Raw genomic sequence first — 25,674 nt, 5'->3', positions numbered from 1 at the left:
GTCGATATATATTTTCGAATTCTATAAACATTTCCTTTGTTGATGGAACTGCTCTCATCAATCTGGATTAACACACTGCAAAGACAGATCCCATAAAATATGTACATCTTCTTTACACTTACCAAACCAACGTTCATTAATTTTGTAGCTAAACCCCTTTTCGCTCGATCGCTGTCATCCCACGCAACAAATGCAAGTCCAATGTACAGAATTAATTCAATAAATGAATAAAGTAAACAAAAATTGAACTCGATTTTCTAAATACAAAATTCAAATTAACCCCCTACTGCATGAATTTTAACGAGTTAAAAAAAGAATATATGACTGTGATTCATTATATTATTCATTATCTCGATATATTAATGTGGCAATGAAATAAATAAGAAGATACTAATAAACAATATTAAACTCCACACATATACCAACGTACTCAACATTTACAGTGTTAACTTATTAAACTATAGAACATTTCAAATGAAATTTCCAAATAGGAACGGAATGTAATAGACGATTAACAAAATTGGTAAGTCACTGGTACACTCGTATACGTAACATTTTTTCTCATTTTTCCATAAAAAATCACTTCCCACCCCCATTATCATTCGAACCCAACTTGTACAGCTAATGAAAGATTCGCTACTTTCGATCGTTTATCTTCAACTTCGGAACTTTTTCCCCCTAATTGTACGATCCGAAGCAGCGCGCGGCAAGAGCAATTTTTCTCACGCGCGAGGCGTCGCGGTGTGGCACAAGTAAAAAGGATGTCGCGGGTCTGTCAGCGTCGGACGCAACAGTTGCTTGTATGACGGCGTGCTCGTTGCGTTGTCGTCGTCGTCGTCGTCGTCGGTGGCGCATCGCTCGGTGTAACCGAGCGCTGTGACGGAGCACGTAAACGCGGGCAGCGCAAGCTTCGCGTCAGGACGCCACCGGAAAAGAGGGTGGCGTCGGTGTGCGGCTGTCCACGGCTTTATGCTTCTCCAGGGAATTTCTCTCTCGCACCGGCCGGCGCCACCGAGAGAACAGAGACGCTCCAGACATTCACCCCCCGGACCGTTAGAGCGCGAGACGCGCGCGCGAAACCGTAGCACACGTACAGGGTGTTTCCGAAATCGTGGATAAATTAGGGAGGACGATAACTGGACATTTTCCACGTAATGTTTGTACAATTTGGTACTTACTTGTTGTAAGACCACTTTTGTTCTGAAGAAAATAATAATAGTAATGATACTGATAGTAAAGATGAAATAATTTGTTGAAATGTTAGATAAATGCTGGACCTAAGAAAGAAAGTAATAGTAATGCTGACGATACTAATAGTACTGATATATATAGTAATAATTAGATATATAGTAATAAAATAAGAATAATAATAATGGTGAAATATTAATAATTGATTGTAATGTTAAATGAATACTGGATCTAACCCAAATGTTTGAGCAGCACGATCTTTAGTTAGGAAACAGAGATGGTTCGTATAATATATGAGTATTTCAAATATAATATTCGTTCAATTGGTAGGTTCCACGAACTTACTGTTAAATATATAGAATGCAATTTTTTGTCTTGGAGACCTCATTTTCAAAATATCTGATGTATTGATCAAAATGTACTGTTGATGGACATTGAAATATTTTAAGATAAGAAAAAGAAAGGAAGAAAATATTGATAGAGACATATGATTTACGTTTTTCTGTGGTATTCATTAGAAAATACTATTTTCTACCATAATTCCGGTTTTTCAACTATATTTTTGAAAATTTGAATTTGCATAAGAATGCGGTATCTAATAATATGATTTTATATTAAATATATTATGTAAAATGTATAATAAATTTATTTTGGAACTATTCTAATTATGCAGAATAAGTAAGTCCAGTTTAATACGACCACATTTTCACAAAGTTTCCAGCGTATTAATAGGAATCAGATTTAGGTAAAACGTAATCTGATTACACATCATTAACCTTTATTCAAATGTAGCCGTCGATCAAATAACGAATTATCTTTTGTAATCTTCAATCGATACTAATCTACAATCGAAATTGAGGTCATTGTTGTGAGTTCTAATTAATAATTTCTATTAATAACTTACAATCGAATAAATGGTGCATTTTAGTCATCAGCCTTAATATGTAACCAAATTAAATTCCGACCAACTCTAATAAAAATCAGCCAATATATTTATTCGTAACTAACAACTTCCACTTTTTGTGAGCATCAATGCAAAAAAAGTCAATCATTACACAAATTCAACTTTTCAAGAAGACAATTGAAAAAATACAATTACGGTAGTAAATAATTTTCTATAAGAAATACTATAAAAAGCAATACACCTTAAATATTTCATGTAATTCTTCACATCATATGCATTCTGTGCAATTAAACACTCGCAAATCTGACGAACTTATTTCACAAACATTCCCCTTCAAATGTTTACATGGACTTTACTTGAAACCTCCAATTTCCAGGGTCCAACTAACTGAACATCAATTTTTCTAGGAACAATACAACAAACAGTACAATGAACCTAATGTTAGCTCACTTTCCCGCATAGATTTACTTAGGAAACACCCAGTATAAAGACATACAAGTTAGCAACCCCCGCAGCGTCCGTGCTAAACGTCCACCGACGTATAAAGGCGTGGCGTTGCGTCGCCCGTCACCCTGAATAGGAAAGTTCTCGGCGATAATTATTATTGTTGCTACGCTACCGGATACCGGGCTCTATGGATACCTCGCGCAGCGCCGTTGGGGCGCGTGTGTCTTGACGCTTTTCCTATCGCGATACACCGGGACGCGCAGCGCGGATTGCGACGCGAATCAGCCCGCCATTGTTCCCCCGGCTGTTATTAATGATCGCGATTAAGGAAATGGAAGCGTTCGTTTCGAAATGGTAAAGATGTTAGGCGCGACGATGTGTGTCTCCGCGTGGGTATTGATGTGCGGGGTGAATCGATGAATGATTGGGGTAGGTTGCGTCTGGAGAGCTCGCTAGGAAGGAAAAGTTGCCGGAGGAAATTTTGAACAGCGTAGAAAGACATATATTCTGTGACTTTGTTTTCTTTTGAAAATGAATTTTATGGAAACTGCTTGACTACCTTTTTTGAGATAAGGAACTGTTTTATTTTATTGAGTTAGGGTTGACAGTTGGGGTTTATAGAAACTGAAATTATATTATTCCAAATTAATAAATACAAATTATCACTTTCGAATTAAAGTAATACTCTATTACATTTATTAATATATGAAATATTTAGTAAATAATATTAATCAATATCACATAACCTCTACTGAACTTTGAAAAATCAAATTCTTCAAAACTACAATTAAACCTTTCACGACAACGTCAAAAATCATCCCCAACCCCTAACTCTCAATTTAAAAAATTATAACTAAGGTACACTAGGAAAATTCTTAAAACAAAGAACAAAATCTCTTTACACGACAATCGAACGGCTCCATGCAACAGCACGCGCAAAAAGTATTAAACAGACCGATCGAAACGTGAGTTTCTAATTGGCAATAAAATCGAGCCGCCTCTTTGTTAAGCCCCCTCAGGAGGCTAAGACTGTCGAACATTTTCGGACCGCAGCCAGGCAAAATCTACACTGGAATTATCTAAAAAAATAACCCTGTCGAGAAACGGAGCAGCCCCCTTTTCCCGAGGGTACGATTTGTAAATGAGTCGTACTCGTTAATGCACAGTAATACATTGAGCGGAAAACGCGAATTGCACCTGCGGGCACGTTGCACTCGACAAAGAAGAGTCAGTTAGACACACGCGTAGAAAGGGGTGGTGAAACGCGCGCGAGAGAGAGAGAAAGAGAGAGAGACAGAGAGAGGGAGTGGAGAACGAAGCGGGACACAGGTTTTCGAACTTGGCGTAATCAACTGATTGTGCGAAAGCTGCTTACATGGGTGTGAGACCGATCACTGTACATAGAGAGCGGGAGGCCAAAACGAGCGTGTAAGAGTAATGAGTGCCTTTGTTCCGCCGTTCGCCTCTGTTGAGTGTTTGAAACAATTAGAAAGTTAGATACGCCTTCAGCGAGCAATTTCGCAGTGGGATGAGTGTTTATGATGCGATTAGAATCTACAGCAAGATGACGATACCGTTTCTCATTAGCAAGCGCCGGTTATGGAAAAAGAACTGATATATTTAGTCGGTTCGAGATATAGTTTATAGAAACAGGTTTATTGATTCAGTTTATGAAGATAGATTTTATCGATTTTTTCAGGAACTATTATTATACTAACGGATAGGAGCTCTTTTTAAGCTGTAACTATTTGGAATATAAATTCTGTGAAATATGAATTTCTGTAATATATTCATTTTTATATTAACATTATTGCGAAAGTAACTGAATGAAATGAAAGAAAGTAAGGAAAGTAACGGTTTAGAAAGAATTTTATGTAATTTAGAATGTAAAGTGTAATGCACGATATTGCTTTCAGCAATTATGGAATTCTGTTTATTGCTCTCTATGTTACAATATTTTATTGTGGGGCGAAAAATTTCGGAGCGTTCCGTTGGAAGCCATATAACAAAACCATTCAGAAATGAAACATTTATGTTGGTACGAGTAATTGATCATCGAACTTTCGAATTGATTGGGTAATAATATTTAATTAATTCTATGAACATAGTGTTTAAGCAATGAAGCGTAAATATAAAACTATTTCTATAATTTTGTTCTTGAATTATTTGATTATAATTTATTTAACAAACTGTAAAATCAAACACTTCATTTAGTATGAAAAAGTGAACTGAAATAAATTGAGAAAGTGAATTGGTGAATACTGGTCGATTGTCTGACTTTTATACGTTACTTCTACTTAGAACAACTGATTGCATGATACTACTCATTCCTCGTTAATCTCATTATCTTCTATCAGTTTAAGTTACATGCTTCTACGAGACAGATAATAATCCATGACTGTTATTAATCCATTTACAATTATTAACGTCAGTGGAAACAGTCAGTAACAGACAAGCACAAAAACTATACAGTCATTTCAACATGAACTGATTATCTTGAATATTTATACCACATTATCAACTTAAATAAAAGTGTCTATACCTTAATTAGGAAGTTCAATAAATCTTTCACCTGCAATCATCCCTTTTCAAATAACATTATCACTGCTACAATAATAAATTATTTATACAAACGTTTACAAATTATCACCGCCGTAAACGTATTCGATAATATAAATTCCAGAACTTTTAACACGAAGAAAAGATATCGATACCATCGTGCAACTTTTTCGAACAATTTCGAAATCAAACGTTGCTCGTGTAATTTGGATTCGGTTATCGGACAATTTTTCAATGCGCCGCTGATGTCCTGATTTAACTTGCGTGTCGGCTTTCAATAAAAAAGGAAAAGATTATGAAGCATATATTTCCGGCGAGATCTGATGACAAAGTTAATACGCGCGTCAACACGACTCTCTACACTCGCGTTCAACAAATCTTTAAATCGCTTAACGCTGTATTTCATTTCCCGTGAAACTTTGTTCCCCATCTTTAACAAGCTTCAGGGGAATTCGCGTGACAACTTTGCGCGTCGGATTACATTTTCTGGCATTGAACACTTTATTGATTAGAAACCCGGACTGCACAATGTTCCCAGATACATATTATACATTCGTATACGTATATGCAGGCAAGTGTACATATAATTTAATGACCTAGATAGAAACGTATTATAATTCTAATGTAGTTGAATGCCGTCGTATTCAATGCAACGAAACAAGAATACACTATTTTGTCTAGTATTATATAAAAATATCGTCCAAGAACGATTTTAATTGAATTTATTAATATAATTGAGAATAACTAAGAAATAAATGGACTGAAATATTTAAGATTGGTCGGTTATTAATATTCGTGCTCGGTACGGTTCAGTGATAATTCATAGAAAAAAATCGACATACCATTTAGATCGAGTCGAGGGGTCATTGAACGTGTTCTGGAATGGCACTCAGTTTATTCTGGAATTTCATGTTCAGATAATCGATTGCAATTTGAATGTTCGAGCTCAGCCCCGCCCGCGTTCGAATACTTGGTTTTGCGGACTTGTCTGTATGTGCGTCTGGTATGGCGCATGGGATGTTAAGAAACATACAAGACATATTAAAACGAAAATTTAGAGAAAAGAATATAAATATCATCCAAATTCATGATGAATTTATTTCCTTTTTATTTATTTCATTTGGACTGTGAAAAATATTAATACACATCTTTCATTTCTCCGAATAAACGTTAATAAATCTTTAAATACCACTCTGTTGAGCCAATGAAAAACGCAATATCATGCTTTCATAAGTCTTTCATAACTTTTAGTTTCTTATCTACAACAATTCACAGTTATTTATAACATTAAAGATCTTAATTCTTCTTTTCGCAATAATCAAATAACAGATGTTCCGAGAATTTATTCAAAAAATTGATTTAGCAATACGCAAACTGGATTGTAAATCGGTCAAAGTCTCAGAACATGCACTCTTAGAGTTTGCACATAGAAATTTCGAAAAGTCAATACAACTGCTCGATAGTCTGTGTTAAATCCTTCTTCCTCCATTCAAACGTCATCCACATTCAGACTGCTAAACTTTTTTTCCCTGTGGTCGTCAATAACAAAATGGAAATCATACCAATAAAAAAGCTTCAACGAGCGAATGTAAATACCTCAGAAATTCAATCGTGAACGGGGATGGCTCGCATTTATACGCAATTATCAGGTGACCCGTCCAAAATGTCGATTAACACCGTACGACCCGTGAACACCTTGAATTGGCAGGTGATGTATGCACCGTCAATACCTAATCCAAATTACTGGGTCTGTAGATCGAAGCCAGGATTACACGGTCGCAGGTATCTATCTACAAGATATTCACACTACGTAACCGCAGACTGAAGAATAGAGCTGCTATTCGCCGCGTAGAAACTACCGACAATTCCTAACCCAAACTACCGGACTCCCCTGTACCGGGCTGGATTACATTACAGCCGCGTGAATAATCCGCCAGGTAGTTACGCGGATGAAAATAGCGTCAGCGCAAACCTGGAAACAATTCTGCGCATCTGCGAAATTTTCGGCCAAGATTTTCCCCTCTGGCACGTCCGTATCTCTCTTCGTCATCGACTTGCCGAAACTGTTAATTAACCCGAGCAAAAGACGACCGACCGTCGCTGGCGCGACGTACCTTCAGAAAGACTTTCTGTGTTTTTGCCGACGGATGTTCCGCCGCCGGAAAACGGCACAGACGCCGACGGAATTTTAGCGCGGCGAACACGACGGCGCGCTATCGCTTCAAAGTTTTTGGCACAATGGATGATACAGAGCACGGAACCTGTCGAGAAGACGGCGCCGAGCGGCGCGCGCCGCTGCTATCCCTCGTCGCCGCATCGCGCGTAAACAATCGAATACAAATTAAAATAAATTAATTGAAATTCAAATTCGTTTCCCCCGAACGAGTAATAGCTTCGGGCCGGGAAGGAAGACACGGCCGACTGTTTTCCCCTCGTTCCGCTTGTGTTCCTCGTTGCATGTGGCGACGGGGGTACTAAGGAGATATTTCAATGCGAAGTGCTCGGTGGAGGTGTATTTAAACAGGCGATCGCAAAGAATTGAAGGTAAGTGACCTTTTGTAAATTGTTTAATCTCTGCGTCGGATCATTTCAATTTGAGATGTAGGTTTTGATGCGTGGAGTTCAACGGAAGCTTTATATTGGAAAGAGTTAACAAAGGTGCAATGCTTCATTTTTATAATTGTATATAAGTAGTAATTTCTGACTGTTCAATCTCCAATCATTTATTTCTTATCTATAATGTATTCGATTTATTCTTAGAATTTTCATGAAACTTATCAAGTTTTTAATATTTGTGTTCTTTCTCCTACCAAATTATTAATTATCACCTAGCTTAAATCCGAATATAAGAAATTTGGACGAGAGATTGTCCGTTAAAACCCTCAAATGGAAACCGCGACAACTTACACCATGTAATCTTTTGAAGCCACGAGATTGCCAGCGCAAAATATTAGAAATTCGGCAACAAGTAATCGATTAAACGTCCACCAGCAATTGTTCTGAACAGGGCTCGGTCTTACATCGACGGTAATCAAAACTTCGAGGACCGAAGTTGAGAGCGTGTTAGTCATTAGGTGTAGCTAAGTGTCGGCGCTGTGTCCGATAAGTCGTGATCAATGTCACACGCCAAGTGTTCCCAAAGTTCATCACGACTAATTGTTGGGAAGTCGCATACCACGAAGTAGCCCATTGGAAATTTGTCAATTGCAAGTAACTGCGATCCGTTCGTGAGAACGCCACGCAGATGTTTCTGATAGGTCAAAATTACGGCCCACCCTCGCCCGATGAAGAGTAGTTTTCCTTTGTAGTTCCGCGGGCCGTACTTCTCCGCCCTCCTCCCCCGCCGCCCACGTGAGAACACCCGATGCCGCGATCGTAAAACGCTACGCAATAGTTTTCTAATTCTGTTACAACGCGATTTATCGCGACGCGAATAGATCAATACGCCGTTAAAATTGTATGGCGCGTTAAACGCCCGCGACTACTCGGTTGGTTGCACACGGTTCTGCTCGGAATTTCTAGATTCGACGAGAAATATCGTCCGTTGGAACCTGAACCTTTTAATAGAAAAGAGTTGTAGGAACTTTATGTAGTAGCTTCGAAAATAGTAAGATACTAATACAGCAAATATGTACTTTTCACATATTTTTCGCGCGCTTTTGCAAGTGGATGCGTTTATTTGTCGAAACCTTGAATACTTTATTTATAGAATTATTTCTAGAACTACTCACATTGATTATCAATAATTGGAACATGAATTGAATATTAATACTTTTCCGTTGAAATGGTTAGAGTTCATATATTTCAGAAAAATAATATTTTTGATAAAACGATCAAATCTGTTGTCTAAGGAGCACAATTTTCTTCCAACGATTACTTTGTCCCCATATGAATCAGCGCAATCAAGAACCTAAATCTGCCACAGAATGAGCCAGAGTAAAAAGCGTGCAATCCCTTTACATATTTGAATACCTGCTATAAACGCGTGTCACTGGTTGGCCAACGTGCATTTTATATTTTGGCCTTTCCAAGAGAGATTCTTTTTTTATCAGGACGAGCACTTAAGGACAGAAAGAGCATACTGTCACTTCTGGTAGGTTAATCAGAATTTTTACGGGCCGCTCCGAAACTCCATGCAATCAACATTAACCTTTACTGCCAGCTACTAATGCGACGGTATTGTGATCCATCAGTATGTGGGTGCATTTTATTAGGCTTCCCATACTCCGTCCGATGAGTTTAGGTCGGCTTTAAATGTTTGCCACGCCCAGCCTATAATCCTACGCCGTTTAATCTACCGTTCGTGTCTGATAACTCCTTCACTAGCAAATTGTTCCTATATTTATTGATCTTCCCTCGACACTCATTTCCCTTCAAACATTATAGTCACTAAATTCACTTTAGATCAGTGCTATTAGAACAACGGCCCCAAATAATCTCCCTTTCACAACTGAATTATTTATTTACACTTGCACAAACAAGAATGGATATAAATAATCAGCATTAAATAACTAAATAAAAGTTACTGAATCTATAACCAGTTAACTGTAGAATTTAGTTTGAAATATCTCTCATTGCGCGCAATAAAATCAAATAATACAGAGTACATGTATACTCGCCAAACGTAGGGCAAATGCACCTGTAATATATTCTAACGAAAAGCTAAAGCGAAACGAAAAAAAATTGCACATTTATCTGAAAAAATAAAAAATCAATGGTTGAAAAAGTTAGTACCATTTTACATTTTAAGGTGACGTGTTAACTGGTGAAAGAATTCAAGAGTTCAGGAATCGATTATTAAAGAATTTGAAATCGCGGATACATCACGTTTAAATATTCCTCCTAACACAAGCAAGCAACGAACGCCGGCTAAAAAATACGAAATTAATTAACCCACGGACACCGTCTCGAAAGTGAAAACACGAGACACCTAATGACGCCGCATACCCACAGGTAAAATCGATCCAAGGCGCAAACAACGCGACATGATAGAGGCTCGAAAAAAACGCGGCGACAAACAGAACAAAGGGGGCAAAAAGGCCGGCCTGTCCGCCGATCAGAAAACGTGTATATCAGCGTGAAACGATTTTGCATTCTAAAGTCTCTATCCCTTCGTCACCGAGGATTCTGTCGGCAAGTAGCGAGCGTATAATACATAATGTTCTTGCAGTCCCGTAGAATGTACAAGGTTTCGGCCGGTACATCCATCTCCCGTGTCATAAGCAGACCAACCTTCCTCCACTTGATAGAGCTAAAACATTGTCGATTTTTCTTGCATAGGTGTTATGCGTTTTTGATAAATGGTTGGTTGGCCGAGCAGCTAACCAACCGGGAGGAGAAAGCCCAGGGAGAAAGAGAGACAGAGAGAAAAGAAGTGAGGGAGGAGGGCGGCGAGGGAGTGATCCAAGATGAGTGGCGGGCCACGGCACGGCGGGCCGACCCTCCTTTGTCTTCAGGTTCTTTTGATTTTCAGAAATTCCCTTAATAAAGCTTCCACCTTAATGCATTCGCTTAATATCCACTTTAATCCCCATTCGTTCGGCGGTTGGACGTAAACTAATTTGCGGAAGCTGCAAACCTCTTTAACGCTCCGGCGCATCGCTCTTCCTTAAGTCAACTTTAATTTTCGAGGCGGGCGTACAACGCCGCGGCGGCGCATGATATCTTTTAGTACGATTTTGCCGGTCGGGCGCGACCGAGAAACGCCTGTACGTGCCGCAGATTTATCATCTGTGCAAACGTTCGGAGTTTTCTGGGGGTCATCGTCGTCCACTCGTCAAGAGAATCGTGCAGTTGCATAAGCGACACGACCGACGACCACGAAAAATTCATCGTTACCGGAGATCTTACCCCGCTTCTTGGGCGAGAAAGAACGGGGTCCTGTTTGACGAGAAATTCCTTTTGAAATGTTTCGTGCGGAGTATTGCTCGATCGTCGAAGGAAAAGCTTTGGGTAATGAAATAAGAGGGAAGTATAAATTTGATTTTTTACGTATTTAAAACTTGTCAGAAAAAATTATATTTCTTCAATCGAAATTGTACATTCGAATTCTTGAAGGTTCATTTTATTTACAATTTAATCTATAATCGAGATAGAAAAGTTATAGTCAATATTTCTCCTCATAACCTATTTCCACGTTCGCATTTTTTAAACGGAAATTCTGTGCGAAAGTTGAAATTTCGATCTGGATATTACTGTTCACAAGACAAGTTTTAATAGGTTTAAAATCGAACAGTGACGAGACAGTTGCATATCTTGCTCCCTTAATTGCCACTTCCCTGAAAAGGTGCGGCACATTAATATCGATCAGCCATCTTGAAAGGTATGTCACATCAATATCAATTAATCCGGCGAGTAATAAAGGATTGCGTGCTACTAGCAGGGGAACTCGTTCTTTCATCCCGTCGATACATTTCGCACTTTCCTAGACAGTTAACCCCCGGCTGCGATCATCAAGTCATATCATCGTTCCAATAATCATTCACGTATTCCGTGAAGAAAATTGCCGATAATTGGATGATTAATAATCGATAGTACCCCAGCTGCTAGTAGCAATAACCTTCGATATGACTCGAAATTGCTATAAGTAATCAATTTCTAACTCGCACGCTGTACGTACAATATGTTACGCAATAAAACTGAAAACTTCGTGGAAATGAATTTTCTCAGAGTTTCATTGAACTTTCGATTTATTACTTTTCAGTGAAACAGATTACGTAATTATCTTTCAATTATCTTCTCTGATAATAATAATAGGAAAAATCTTTCCTACCCAATGTAAATAGCTTCAAAGAATAAACACAATACAAGTTTCTCCTATCATTTTTTTTTCAAATTCGCTCAAGTATTAAAATAACTTTGATCTCTGCAATTTTCGTTCGTAAATACATACACTTTGAAATGGTGTATAAATATCTCGATATTTCTTGATTAAAATGTCGCATTTTAAAAAGTGAATCAATATTTTCCAATTAAATAATAGGCTGGTTAATTAATATTTTATCTAGAATGAAATATTCGTTCGATCCGAATGACAGATGATAAAGAACATTTCTGTTTCTCCGAATAACAAACAGAAACGTTTCAACAATTTAACGAACACTTCCACGTATGAGACCGCAGCATTTCAAACACGATAATTACAGCAATAATGAAATTTAACGACAATTCTAATGAACGTTTAGAACAGGTACAAACGGGGCTTGTATACATTTCAGCGGAACGTCAGTCAGCTTAAAATACGGGAAATCCTTTTCGCGGAGTGGACGGGAGCTCGACGAAAAAAAGAAAATGGAGGGAGGAAGAAAAAAAAGAGTCCCGCAAACGCGCGGAGATTTTTATGCCAACAACATCGTGCTCTGAAACATCTTTTTCATTCGACAAATGGCGCGAGCCAGGCGAATGGTACATTCTAAATTTACTTTTCTGCCGAATAAGTGAGGCTTTCCGGCTCGCGCTCGTTCGTTCGGCTATTTAATTAGCCGTTGAATATGAAAATGAGCCGCATTAAGAACTTGTCGGTGGAAAGTCTTTCAATGTTGTTCCCTCGCAACCCGACGTTGCCCGCGTCGTGAAAGTAATTCGAGGATAAAAAAGGAAAAATTACAGGATAACTTGTAGCCGGGATGAATGCCGTTTAAATCATTCTTCGTTGACTCGAAACGAAAACGACGAAGGGTTGCGTCGCCGATGCGCCCCGTCTGGTGCCCCTCTAAAGGGATTTTCAAGCGAAATTTACTCAATAACCCACGAGGGCATGGGTAAGACTTTCATCTTGAAATATGCTTTTCAATATTGATTTCGGAATACAAATTTTATTAAATTTCATCATGCAAGAGTCAATCCGCTCCGAAATGGAATTACCGGAGTCTAAGTGTTCTATAAATTGCGGGGTACTTTTAGGACACATGCAATTCCCAGGAGGAATCGAAATGTTCGCGGGAAACCTTTTGGTCTCCGAAATACTTGTAATTTACGAGTTCCAAAGGTTTCCCTTAGTAATGGGTTCGATAATAATCACATGAAACGATCGTTGAATTCTTTGATAAAAAGATCATTATCGCTAATAATTTTTCATTCCTGATTTCCTCATTTCCTAGAGAAGCAAATTAATGTCCAAAAAATAACTCATTTAATCACTCGTTCCAAATTTCTAGTTACTCAAACTAATCGACTACTTGTACAAAGATGAACTATTACCGATACAATAATCCGCTTAATAATGGATAATTAGTCAGCCTCTATTTTACCAAAAAAATTCAATTAACTATTTTCGACAAATATTCGCCGTGTCAACGCGATTTAATATATACAGGGGATCGGTAGAACGATCTACGATCCTGTGGATCGATATGAAAACATTTTGAGCCAGCCGAAATCTCGGCTGAGGAAGAGTGAAATTTATGTGTTTCCAAAGTTCCACGGATTTTAGTATCGCAATTATATCGAGGCAGGGGTAGTCGGAGATTGAGTTGAGGCTCATAACTCTTGCCGGTCGTAACGTTCAGCTGCAGACTGCTCAGCCCTGCATTTCATAGGCCGCCAGATGTTACGTACCTACATATCAGCAGGTACCACTTCACGTGCGCATACGTATTCATTACTAAATTACGCCCACAACACGGTTCTACGCCGCGGAGGCGCGTTTCAACCGCGAATCGCCGATGGCACGTAAAACAATGTTGTTCGTTCCTCGTGTTTATTTTGCCGGATCGGACCCGCCTGCGCGCGCGGCACCATTTTATGCAATATTCAGGGACAATCTTGCGCCGCGGGGCCGGTCCATTGTAACGCGCGTTTATTTTTCAAAATGCGCCGCCACTTTCGCTTTCGACGAAATCAACTTTTTGCTATTCGAATGGACCGGTACGGTTGATCGAAATTGCAAAAATGTGGACGAAACTCGGCTTTACATTTCTAACGTGATACTGTGGAATTTTTGAAAATATTCCGTATTCTAGAAGCAAGTGTACCGGAACTGGGTAAATAAATAATGGAGTTCGAAGCAATGGGTTATAAGCCATGTTATAATTGTATCAATTCTTTCGAAATTTTGGAATGCGATTATTTTCCTTCGCGTGACACGAATTCATTGGAGGTGCTAATGATTGTCTCAGGTAATAGAGATGCTAAAATCTGTCCGATTAACCTGATTGATCATCCATATTGCGGAGAGGCGTAACTAGATAACGCAGTTAATATATTGCGTTCGTAAATGACAGTGAAATCAGTGTTTCCGCAACAAAACACGTACTGTAGTCGGAAACAGATGGTTGATATAGAGTCTAGGTGCTATAAATCAATCAATCATTAATGTCAAGCGAATAGAAATAACCGTTGTCAAGTGACACTCGTATATGATGAATATTCGTCTACTTTCTTTGTAATTAATAAGATTTACTTTACTAAGATTGATGAAACAATCGAATAAAAATGAAAAGGTAACTTATTAACCTTTAAAATTGATACATAACATTGATTAAATGGTTTATTGTAATAAGATCGTTGGAAAAATGAAGGGGAACATTCGTTTAAATCAATTACCTTCGAGAATTTGCCAAGGCCATCATCGTTTCAACTAACGAGGAGGCAGCCGAACTCACCACAGCAATGACACCTAATTAAATTCAGCGTTATGCCCCGATATTAGCGGGTCCCGGCGTCTCCGTTCTAGTTTTCGGTCTCACCTAGCACACCGGCTAAGACGACACGGAAGTTAAGAGTAGAAAATTAAGGGAGTTCCCTTGAGTTCCACGTGTACGTGTAACGTAACGATACCCTTCGCCTCTATTGTACTTCAATTACGTGCATTCCCACTTCCGGGATTCTACAATTCTACTTATTCCGGAAATGCCCCGTGAAATTACTATTCTCGTACACGTTTCCATCGAATTAAATGCTACGACCGCCTAACTAACCTACAAATTCTTTCGGTGACTGCGATCTACGCTAGCGATCGTAAAGACCATAGCCGTGCCAAGCATTAAACGAATTCATATGAACTTATCAGTGAAAAATTGAAAATTTTCAATCGTCGTGTAAACATTCGTAGACATAATTGATTAATCTATAAAACTCGATAGCCCGAAGAATTCATTACGAATACTCTTCCGGAAATAATACGCTATGATGCACTTCGAAGACATTACAAAACTATAATATAATTCCATCTAATTATAATCAAATTCCATTTCCAAATTCTATTGAATACGTTAGACACCAGTCCCAAAACGAAAGGAACTACTTCAAACCGCGAAAGATTCGAGTTGTACATTACCGGAAACCGTTCGTTCCGATAAAAATTAAAAGACTCGGGAGATCCTCTCGATTTCCGAGAGCCGACGAATTCTTTACCAAAGCAATTGTATTTATTTACGGCAGAGTGAACTGGGTGGGAGGACAGTGAACGTCGACGCGGTCGAGAGTGGACGGCGGTTGTATGTATGGGAAATTTGCGGGGTAAAAAGAAGAAGTACGGGACTCGGTACTAAACTATCCGGACGCGGGCAGGAAACGACCGAAGGCGAATAGAACTCTTAGTATCCTATCGGAGGTTTCACCGGCCTCTCGAACATCAATATCGGACAAGATCAGAACTTAAGGCAATTGCGCACTGATACAACAAAGGGCATCGTCTAACGCGGTTATACCTCGTAAGCGAAATTCTATTGCTATATCCCATCTCGAGCGTCTATATTGGCCCCTCTGTGAGAACACAACCTTCCTGTCTCTCTCTCACTCTCTCTCTCTCTCTCTCTCTCCCTTCCTCGCCCCGCACTCTTCTCATCATCTTCCTTCGTTTCACCCTATCTCTGTCTCTCTCTCTCTCTTTCTCCTACCTGGTTCACCCCTTGATATATCCTCTCACTCCTCAACCACCCGCCACGTTCTCTTTCTCTTTCTCTTTCTCTCTATCAATACTCCGACCTAATCTACTTTGCCAACAAATAGTGTTCACGTTCCCCAGACAATGGTTTTCTCTTAGCTGGATACCACCGTCTACGACTCGACCCACCCCCATGTCCGTGTTCTATTCAATACACCCCCGTAACCTTTTACTTTCTTATGCCGGCTGACTTATTCATGCGGCGCACTGATAATCGGGACCAAACAACGACCGACTGAAGGCTTCGGAATTAATTGCAACCGTCGTTCTGGAGTTGGTTCGATGAAAATGAAGCGAGAGGTGTGTTTTGGCGAAAATTAGGGATACTTGTGGGGTAAATCGTGACTGTTTGCTTTGATATAGACTTTCGCTGATAATGCGTGTGATTTGGTATGTTCGAAGTATTTGGGAATGTTGGAAGTTCTTTATGGTGATGTGATGTTGTTTGAATATTTGGAGTCACTTTGTGTTGGTTGTGACTTGTGTAAATATAACAGAATTATTGAAAGTGTTTTTAGTAAACTTCGAAATGGTATTGCGATTTGGAGAAATTTAGATCGCTGACATACGTGCAGTGCAATTTTATTGGCCACTACTGTAATTCTGTCAACGTCATCGAATTTGCTCTCCTTTAGCTTCATTTTGATTCTGGGGTAGGAAAGTATCACGGAACCAAGGTTTGAGATATATGGGGGATAAGGGTTTGTAGAAATTTATTTGTGAGGAAGAAATGGTTGAGAGGATGGTGTGAGCTAGAGGTTGCCAAGAGAAAGCATCGAAAACTGTGAAATCATTTTCTTGTGGTGAAACGTTAGATAATGGATTCAGATTCTATTATTAATATAATAATATAATTAATATAATTCTATTATTTAGTAATAGTAATAACAATCTTGTTTGAGAGCAAAAACAAATATTTTAATATTTGTCCTTCCTTATCTGAGATTAGCAATCAAGATAATCGAAAGAAGAAATATGATTAAAAATATAAAAAGAAATTTACCAAGTATTAGAATTTAAAAAATTAAATTCAATTGCTCATCAGCACTAATTAAAAAGAATTTTAGGGTAGAATATCTTTGCTTCAGCATATAATCAAAATAGAAGCGTCCTTTCAGGCATCACGAGAAAATTGTTCGACCTTCACCAGCACAGATCTACTTCATCGGAGCCAATTCTCCAGCTAATTGATTCTCTCTGCTATAGGCGTCGCCTTCAACGAGTGTTAGCAAAATTAATCGTCGAGATGTGTTTGATTACCACGAGGTCAAGGATCGAGCTACCTGTAAGAGCTACGTTATCTCTCGATTTGACAGATGAAGCGATCGAACAATGATACTAATACATCACACAGAAACATAATCCCTATGCCCTTCGGTGTATTCCTTAATTGCCTGTGAATTATGTGTGGAATTTTATGCAGTAATTTACAGACGTTGGACTTCAACAAAAATTCATTTTGTCTATTAAAGCTTCTAAATTCTACCTGTTCTAGTATTTTATCTTCATCAAGCTTCGTAATACATTTAATTGTAAATAATTAAATATACTGTACTTGCATCAAATCTGCAGTTTATTGATAAGATAAATTTCTGTGGAGAAATTATTTATGTAAATATTAAATATTGATCTATACTGTATTTTTTTCTCAAAAAGAAAGCACGTGAGAAACGTTTTCACATTACCCTCTAATGAAATATTGAAATGTTATTTTGGAACACAGAATGTAAATGTATTCGTCGCATTAATACAAATGTACATTTGAAGAAATATTTTAAAGAATTACTGCTGCTACAGCTTCATATAACACATTATTTATTGTGACATATTATTCAAGCAATTCAATGCGACGAGCAGCAAAACACGTCCGCTGAAAGGTTAAAATTGCTCAGCGAAATGAACGTGTTCGATAATATATTTATCGAACATATTCGATAATAACATTTGCATAAAATCATCATACAAAATATAAATAAAAAGCATTGCTCTATTCATAATGCTTTATCGTAATTCTATTACCGAAAACTTTTTACATTTGATTTTTTACGAGAAACCTTAAATGTTTCGCTGAAATAGATCAAAGCGAAGTAATATTATATAAATCGAACTGATAAATATAAACATATAAGTACAAACTAAGTGGACAAGATATTTATGTACAAAATGATTTAATCATTTTTTAAGGATATTCCATTATGCAGTACGAGCGCAAGGAATCTTCTGGCAAAACTATTCTACGTATGTATTAAATTTAACAAAATTTTGATTACATATGTAATTACAATACCATTAATATCTTTTTAATTGATGATCTACTCAGTGACATACATGTTTAATGAAAAGAATATAAAATTATATTTTTACAATGTTTACAATATTAAAAATATTCTATTTAAAAATAAATATTTCTATTAAGACATATATCCTAGTGGTGATAACATTGGTCGTACAGTTAAGGAACATTACGTTTTTCCTAATTCCCAAAGAAAGAAAAGTTATGCTCATTTCAAATCAAGAATAAAAAAAATTGTGAAATCAGTAAATAATAGTGCACGAAAATATCCTCGTTCCACTCAAGGTAAATAAAATCAAATGAAAAAAGTATCATCTTCAAAATAATAAGGATTAAAAGACATAAATCCATAAAATTTTTAAAAGGATAAAAATTTTCATCTGCATATAGGTATTAATTAATGAAACATACTGCTTTTAGAACACACTGATTTTGACAAATACCCGTATAAAACGACTTGTCCAAATTGTTTAAGCTACATAAAAACAAAAGTATATTATTATAACACACTTGGAACACACACAGTTGCTGCAAGTCTATCTCCAGTTTGGTTAGTATAAACTGAAAGTATTGCTCTTTTTATCACATAAAACTGGTCAAAATGTTTCCTCTTCTTCTATTATTATTATAAAATAGTAGTAAAATATGTATCATAAAGCATAGAATAATTGTATTATTTTTTATTAAAATATCACTGAAAATCGTTATCGAAGTATGTGCATGATACCGTATTGCATCACGAAATTCAAAAACGCAGCTCACTATTGCCCCAGATGCAATATTTATTTAGGAACGAAATTTGGATCAGCAAAGAAGTTATTCCGTTGTTTGCAGGATATAGAAACGTAGTAAAAATAATATATTGTAATTAATAATAATATTTAGTTTATATTTTACTGTTGAACCAATCACTTTGTACGTAACATTGTAACTTTGTATCCGAAAAACATAAGTATATAAATGATGTATGTATTAATTATTGCAATTATCGAAAATATTAAAAGAAACTATGTAAACTATTTCAAAACTTAGAACACTCATCAGCTACGTATGGAAAGAATGTTTGAATGTTTTGGAAACTAATTAAATTTGATTGAAATATTTTATGCAGTAGAATCGGAATATTTGTTACATACTTCATAATGTATAAAGAATATTTGTCAGCGTTGTAATTTACTAAATCTTTTATATAGTAATATTACACGACAAAACTGAGTCAAAAAAGTAAATGATGGCGCCATCTGGTGCAATATCAGAGCACTAAACAAAAATGTTGCAATATATAAAAGTACATTGTATTTACGTTACCATTATTGGATAATAAAAAGATGTTATTTACAGAAGATATGAATTTAATTGTTTCTTCTTCGTATATTACATGATATTATCTATGTAACAAAATTACTACATTTTCTGTAATTTCTTTTCATATTAAATAACAGAATAATTCCAAAATATTATTCATAAAAAGCAATTTTAGGAAATGGTAATACTAAAGAATGCAAATTACAAGTTAATTAATTAAAAGTTTAAACTCACATATTTCTGAAGAAAATTCTGGCTTCTCGCCAAAAATGATGACTTTCCATTTCCGATGATTTTATACTCTCCATTCTGCAGTTTTTCTTTCATAAAACATACTTTAATTGCCTATAAAAAAGAATTAATGATCAATTGGAGATAAGAGATGCAATCATAGTGAGATTCAAAGAGAAATTTAATAAGACATTAAGATGCTTGTCAACTGATCAGCGTAAATCGACAATTGTGATTGACCAAAGTCAATCTGCGAAATAGTCCCGTATGGGGGTTAGGGTGGGGGTGAGTATTATGAAATATCTGATATGGACATATGAAGAAGTTTTAGAAATGTAATATTAATCATTTGCTACCTATATTTAACACCAATATAAAGTTTGAAACATATTCAAATGATTTAAAAGGAAGTTTGAATGTGTCAGACGAAGTAACTACGAATAAAAAATTTTCTCCTGATCTTATTCAGGCAATATTTCCTCAAAAGAATTGTAAATTTTATCTCTTATGCAATATAGTCCGAGGAGCTAAAAAATTCTGATAGATAATGCTAATAATTCACTAGTAAAGAATTAAAAACATGTAAATAATATTCTGTATTATAACTTCAATATTCAACTTTTTTATGTGGCAAAGTATCTAATACCTTTAGGGAAAAGAAATGATGTAATGCCAAAATTCTCCGAGACGGGTTTGCCTTAAACATTATTTTATCTCTTGATTTCTGTTTACTATGTTTAACAACAATTTATACACAAAAATAACTTATAGGCGTTCACAGAGCGAAAGAACTTATATGAAATGGTACAAGAATTAATTATTTAAAAGAATAACAAATCAGGTTCGAAAAAGTGAATAGTCCTGTCATCTAGCGACGGAATTCTTGAACAATAAATCTCGTCGGTATTAAGGTATTTTTTATGTTGTCGGTATTTCAGGGCAGTAGATATGAAAATTTTAGTTATATAGCTTTACTATTAGATGGTGATACTAAGCCTTTTTATTTGAGCAGAGTTCACGAGTGTAATAAGTCAGTTTTGGTGTTTATCGATATTTCACTAATTTTACTTTTATACTCTGATGGCAGCACAAGCAAAGCGACAATAAATTGGCTTCGCGTTTGTAAACGAAAGCTGTTGCATCTTATATTTCATTATAAAATCATAAAAGAACACGCAATACATGTTCACGTGGAAAGGACTGTCGGATTTGAAACGATAATTCTTAGTATTTGAGCTGCACCACTAGTCATGGTTCGGAGTAGCGACAAGTAAGTGAAAAACTTATTTTAACTCTTTCTGTAGGTTAACTTTATTAATTTTTCAATTATTTATTACTTGAATGATAATTCGTCATACCTTTTGTTCTGTTTATAAATCTAAATTATATTAATTTCATTGTTTCATAGGGACAGACATCACAGGCGACGGTCGAGATCGAGGTCGAGATCTCGGTCAGCCACGCCGGAAAAAAAACGACGACGATCTAGGAGCAGGGACAGGGACAGGGACAGAGATAAGGGGCGACATAGAGAAAGAAGAAGTCGTTCTAGAGACAGAGACAGAGATAGGAGTGATAGAAGGGAACGTTCTGAAAGGGATAGAGACCGTGACAGGAAACGGTATATTATAATTAAATAATGAGTACAATTTATCTTTTTACTGATTTTTTTATTCATGGTATATACTGTCAGTTTTACCATCTATGCAGGACATGCAAATTCGTTTATTATTACTTTTTGTTGTTTTTGTTTTTTGTTGGAATAATTGTATTAATGGAATAACGTGTTAACATTTATTGATTGTTCTCGGTATACTAGTGGAGACAGTAAAGAAAAGCGTCTTACAGGATCAAAGTCTTCACGTTCAGGCAAAGATCGGTCTAATCGTTCAAGATCCAGAGAACGCAAGGAGAAGGAGAAGGGTGACAGTGATGAATTGCCATTTGATCATACGAAACTAGATAAGGTAATTAATTTAATTTTTTTTTAATTTGCTTGATTTATTGGAGAAAATATTTTTTAACTAATCAATTTATAATTTCCTACTCATTCTTTCAGGAAGAAGAACAGAAAAGATTAGAATTGGAAATGCAAAAGAGAAGAGAAAGAATAGAAAGGTGGCGGGCAGAAAGAAAGAAGAAAGAGCTGGAGGCAACTAAAAAAGACGGTAAGGCATCAATTTTAGCAAACCTTCAGCTGCCTATGAAAAAATGGTCCCTCGAAGATGATAGTGATGAAGAGACTCCTGTTGTTCAGAACAGCAACAAGGAAGTTAAAGAAGAAGGTGACACGAAAGAAGAAGTTGAAGAAGTCAAAGAAGAAACTAAGGATGATGATGAAGAAGTTGATCCTTTGGATGCCTTCATGGCAGAGGTATATTTATCATTTTTTTCCTTTTGTTGCTGTACTAATTTTTACCTGTATTTAATTAAATACATTATTTAAACAGGTTCAAGAAGAAGTTCGGAAGGTAAATAAACTTGACAATAAAGGTGCAAAGAGTACAAACAATGGTACAGGCACGGGAGGTACCCAAAGCGGGGGCGTTGTTATAGTAACTGGCGTTGCCAAAAAGAAAGTGCAGAAACAAAAAGGAGAACTGATCGAACAGAATCAAGATGGTTTAGAATATTCCAGTGAAGAAGAAGGAGAAAATCTGCATGAAACAGCCGCTGGTATCGCAAACAAGCAGAAACGGGAACTAGCTAAAGTTGATCATGCAACAACCGAATACCAACCATTTAGAAAATCATTTTATGTTGAAGTACCTGAAATAGGTATGTTTTATAACTTCATTATAATATACATACAATGTATTGCTGATTCATATTTTTTATATCCGCAGCGAGAATGACACCGGAAGAAGTGGAAGCATATAAAGAAGAATTAGAAGGCATCCGTGTGAAAGGAAAGGGTTGTCCTAAACCTATTAAATCATGGGCACAATGTGGTGTGACGAAGAAAGAATTAGAAGTCTTGAAGAAACTTGGTTATGAAAAGCCAACACCCATTCAGTGCCAAGCAATTCCGGCAATTATGTCTGGTCGCGATCTGATAGGCATAGCAAAAACCGGAAGTGGAAAAACGTTAGCTTTTCTATTACCAATGTTTAGACACATTCTTGATCAAACACCATTGGCCGATGGTGATGGCCCGATCGCGTTAATCATGACACCTACTAGAGAACTATGTATGCAGATTGGTAGAGATTCGAAAAAGTTTACGAAATCTCTGGGATTATCACATGTATGCGTCTATGGTGGAACCGGTATATCCGAACAAATAGCAGAATTGAAGAGAGGTGCCGAGATAATTGTTTGTACACCCGGAAGAATGATCGACATGCTTGCAGCAAATAGTGGCAGAGTGACGAACTTACGAAGAGTTACCTACGTAGTACTAGATGAGGCTGACAGAATGTTTGACATGGGTTTTGAACCTCAAGTAATGAGAATCATGGAAAACGTTCGACCAGATCGACAAACTGTACTTTTCAGTGCAACATTCCCCAGACAAATGGAAGCTTTAGCTAGAAGAATTTTAACTAGACCTGTGGAAGTTCAGGTTGGAGGTCGATCAATTGTTTGCAAGGATGTTGAACAACACGTGGTAGTTCTTGAAGAGGATCAGAAGTTTTACAAGTTGCTAGAAATTCTTGGTCATTATCAAGACAAGGGTTCCGCCATAATATTCGTCGATAAACAGGAGAATGCTGACACCTTGTTGAAAGATCTTATGAAAGCTTCCTACTCTTGTATGTCTCTTCATGGTGGAATTGATCAATGCGACAGAGATTCTACGATATTGGATTTCAAAGCTGGTAGAATGAAATTGTTAGTTGCTACTTCTGTTGCTGCAAGGGGTTTGGACGTGAAACATCTTGTTCTTGTGGTAAATTACGATTGTCCGAATCATTACGAAGATTATGTGCATAGGTGTGGAAGGACTGGAAGAGCTGGAAACAAGGGGTAAGTTTCTTCTTTCTTAAGTACAAGCTTATGTTTAACCACTTGCGGTGTTAAGAAATTCACGGTTGCTCGTGCCAGAACAGTTAATTGTAACTCGCTGCAAGGTGTCACACGGAGTTCGACGTGTTATAGAAAAGAATATAAAGACGCATCAACTGGTGATAAAATTACACATGTATAAATACTAAATTTGTTTATTAATAATCTTGCATATTATGATATTTTTCAAAACAATTTGGAAAATTAACATTTCTGTGACAATTGCCTGTCGACGTGTACAACACCTCGCTGACGTTCCTGTAACAGAAGCATCTCGACGTGCGTGGCACGTCTTTCCACCGCAAGTGATTAAACTATCGTCTTATACGATGACGATTTGTACACAATTTTTGGTATTATGGTTATAAAGTGAAACACTCTATTCTCCTTTATAGATACGCGTACACGTTTATCACACCAGAACAGGAGCGTTATGCGGGCGACATTCTTCGTGCCCACGAATTGGCCGGAGTTCCTGTCCCAGAACCGTTACGTCAACTTTGGGAAGGCTACAAAGCCAGACAAGCAGCGGATGGCAAGAAAGTACACACAGGTGGTGGTTTCAGCGGTAAAGGATTCAAATTCGACGAATCAGAGGCGGCACTGGCGAATGAGAAAAAGAAGTTCCAGAAAGCAGCCTTAGGTTTGCAAGATTCTGACGATGAGGATATAGAAAATGACATAGATCAACAGATAGAAAGCATGCTAGCACCGAAGAGGACTGTTCGAGAGATTGCCAGACCTTCTGCTACCAATATTGCTGTTCCTGGTCAACCCGTCCCCAGTGCTACTGATAAATTAGAACTTGCTAGACGACTGGCGTCCAAGATCAACATTGCCAAGAATTTGGGCGCCGAGGCAAAGGGCGCGACCCAACAGGCTGCTGAGGCTATCCTTAAAGGAGCTGGTCCTACTAACCTCATCACAGCGAAGACAGTCGCAGAACAGCTAGCTGCGAAGTTGAATACCAAGTTGAACTATCAACCACGAGAGGAAGACCTTGTGGAGAGCGATGCAGAGGCTGGTGAACAGACCTTCCGCAAATACGAGGAGGAATTAGAAATCAACGATTTCCCGCAGCAGGCTAGGTGGCGAGTCACCAGCAAGGAAGCTCTCGCGCAGATCTCAGAGTATTCTGAAGCTGGTCTTACCGTTAGAGGAACATACATAGCACCTGGCAAGGCTCCACCAGAAGGAGAAAGAAAGTTATACTTAGCTATCGAGTCCACTAGTGAATTAGCGGTCAGCAAGGCCAAGGCAGAGGTCTCGCGACTCATCAAGGAAGAATTGATCAAGTTACAAGCATCAGGCGCGCACACTGCCTCTCGCAGCCGATATAAAGTTTTGTAAAAAAACAATTTCCGTTGTACATGCTACTTTACGCACTACGGTATACTGATTTCTCACTGAACTGCGTATGAGTAAAATTAGAGATTTATTATTAAACTTATAAATGACTATACAAAACACTTTGTATTTAACGGTACAATAACGAAGTATACTTAACGCTTACGGAAGTATCGATCCTGTCAATAATTTTTCTGCGAACGATTCAAATTTAACGAACCGGTACGTTTACAATTTAAACGTTCGATCGGTCGCGGTTCTTCGAATTTATTTAAAATCGCGAAATTTGTAACGTTCGACATAGTATTTTCTATCGACTATCTGCGAAGAATACAACGGGAGATTCGGCGTTCACGTTGTTTGGTAACTTAAGTTAGGAGACTTTATTTACAACTTATATGACTGCCCACAACCGAAGGGCGATCATCCTTTTGTACACGTTCCACCTGCTCCCATTTCTTTGGCAATATTAAAAGATCGACGAAAATACAACTATACTTTCCTGTA

The 25,674-nt window shown here is 37.3% G+C and overlaps 1 protein-coding gene and 1 long non-coding RNA gene across 2 annotated transcripts in view; one reads left to right on the top strand and one right to left on the bottom strand.

The window, feature by feature from the left end:
• LOC143175255 (uncharacterized) overlaps nt 1-20,612 on the bottom strand; it is a 129,821-nt gene extending 109,209 nt beyond the window's left edge. Inside the window, exons 1-2 of the long non-coding RNA XR_012999995.1 lie at nt 20,459-20,612; nt 19,816-19,926 (exon numbers count right to left, since the gene is read on the bottom strand). This is a non-coding gene — a long non-coding RNA (uncharacterized LOC143175255). The remainder of the gene's footprint in view (nt 1-19,815; nt 19,927-20,458) is intronic.
• Nucleotides 20,613-20,817: 205 nt separating this feature from the next.
• Nucleotides 20,818-25,664, top strand: Prp5 (pre-mRNA processing factor 5). The gene is made up of 7 exons (XM_031981330.2): nt 20,818-21,082; nt 21,221-21,433; nt 21,632-21,779; nt 21,872-22,186; nt 22,263-22,590; nt 22,659-23,781; nt 24,216-25,664. Exons 1-7 carry the CDS (start codon nt 21,063-21,065, stop codon nt 25,168-25,170), a joined length of 3,102 nt encoding a protein of 1,033 aa, XP_031837190.1. The 5' UTR covers nt 20,818-21,062; the 3' UTR covers nt 25,171-25,664.
• The last annotated feature ends 10 nt before the right edge of the window (nt 25,665-25,674 follow it).

This window comes from Nomia melanderi, chromosome 14, assembly GCF_051020985.1.
Source record: "Nomia melanderi isolate GNS246 chromosome 14, iyNomMela1, whole genome shotgun sequence".
NCBI lineage: Eukaryota > Metazoa > Arthropoda > Insecta > Hymenoptera > Halictidae > Nomia > Nomia melanderi.
The sequence above is the reverse complement of the archived record's forward strand: the minus strand, read 5'-3'. Positions and strand labels throughout refer to the sequence as shown.

Excerpts from the sequence above, each read along its gene's own strand:
- Prp5 (XM_031981330.2), top strand. The coding sequence starts at position 21,063 with ATGGTTCGGAGTAGCGACAA. Across the intron at positions 22,187-22,262 it reads TGGATGCCTTCATGGCAGAG|GTTCAAGAAGAAGTTCGGAA; the intron begins GTATATTTATCA and ends TTATTTAAACAG. Across the intron at positions 23,782-24,215 it reads GGAAGAGCTGGAAACAAGGG|ATACGCGTACACGTTTATCA; the intron begins GTAAGTTTCTTC and ends TCTCCTTTATAG.